The 1,134-nt window shown below is 46.0% G+C and overlaps 1 protein-coding gene across 1 annotated transcript; it reads left to right on the forward strand.

Annotated features, from left to right (window-relative positions):
* Window positions 1-4: 4 nt before the first annotated feature.
* Window positions 5-1,128, forward strand: LOC127749364 (protein hunchback-like; the record flags this gene model as incomplete). The annotated part of the gene is made up of 1 exon (XM_052267324.1): window positions 5-1,128. A coding segment is annotated over one exon (267 nt), but the record flags the coding sequence as incomplete, so codon positions are not given.
* Window positions 1,129-1,134: the final 6 nt, after the last annotated feature.

Here is a 1,134-nt window from a genome sequence, read left to right on the forward strand (position 1 = left end):
CGCCCCCAGCCTACACCCTGGCGCCACCCCCGAGCCCAAGAGCGTGGTGAGGTCGCCGCTGCCCTCGCCGCCCACCAGCCCAGCCAGCGCGCCGGGCAAGGAGGAGTACAACTGCTCGTACTGCGACATTGCCTTCAGGGACATCGTCATGTACACCATGCACATGGGGTACCACGGCTACCAGGACCCGTTCCAGTGCAACATGTGCGGCCAGCAGACCACAGACAAGGTGGCATTCTTCCTGCACATCGCGCGTTCGAGCCATAGTTAGGCTCAACGAAATCGTCTTCGAGTTATCGAGACATCGATCGGACTGCTGGTAGTGAGATTTGGCCTGTTTGACCACCCTTGACCATCACGTTAAGTGCGATCGCAATGCCCCAGTGGTTCACCTCAGTCCGTGGCCACTATGTGGCCTCACGCTGCGCCGCATTAAACGTGATGCATTTCTGTTAATTTCATTTTTTGTATTATATATTTTTATCCGTGTGTCTCCAGGTCGGTCCGGTAGAGCGATCGATGTATCGAATGTCCATTTAACTCTAGTCACTGCACATAGTATAAAGAGATAAAGAATGTATTTATTGCCGATGGGGTGAGACAATGAGTCGAGAGTGCAATCGATGGCTTTGTAAGAAGCTAGTTTCGGAGCAATACGGGTAAAGAGTCTTGATGAAGCGGCTCCCTAAGTTAGATGTCGCCATCTTGCCTCACGCCATCTCGGGCGTCAAATCAGTATTAAGAATGTCTTGATTGTCAACAAAATAAGTCTTCTCTGAGTTTTGAGATCAATTTTTGAGGATGTTCCATTTTGGAGCCGTTCGTGTTCTTATGTTTTAAATATTACGTAAAAAAGATACCTGAACAAATGTATTGCGTGGTGTGATGTGAGCCCTTTGATTTGTATTGACAAACTTTGTCAGATCAATCCGTGTAGCTATGTTGTGTTGAAATGTTATAATTTTGTTTTCTACTGTACATAGACTTGACTTCTTTCATTGTGACCAAAGAATGAATTGTGTGGTGCGACATGATGATAGACCTGACTGGACGTGTATCTATTTTTGTACTAGGTCATCACAAGTGTACATTGCGTCTCCTAAATAATAGATTTATATTTCATATTTCAAAAAT

The sequence above is a fragment of the Frankliniella occidentalis genome, unplaced genomic scaffold, assembly GCF_000697945.3.
Source record: "Frankliniella occidentalis isolate FOCC.00 unplaced genomic scaffold, Focc_3.1 Scaffold50, whole genome shotgun sequence".
In the NCBI taxonomy this organism is placed as follows: domain Eukaryota; kingdom Metazoa; phylum Arthropoda; class Insecta; order Thysanoptera; family Thripidae; genus Frankliniella; species Frankliniella occidentalis.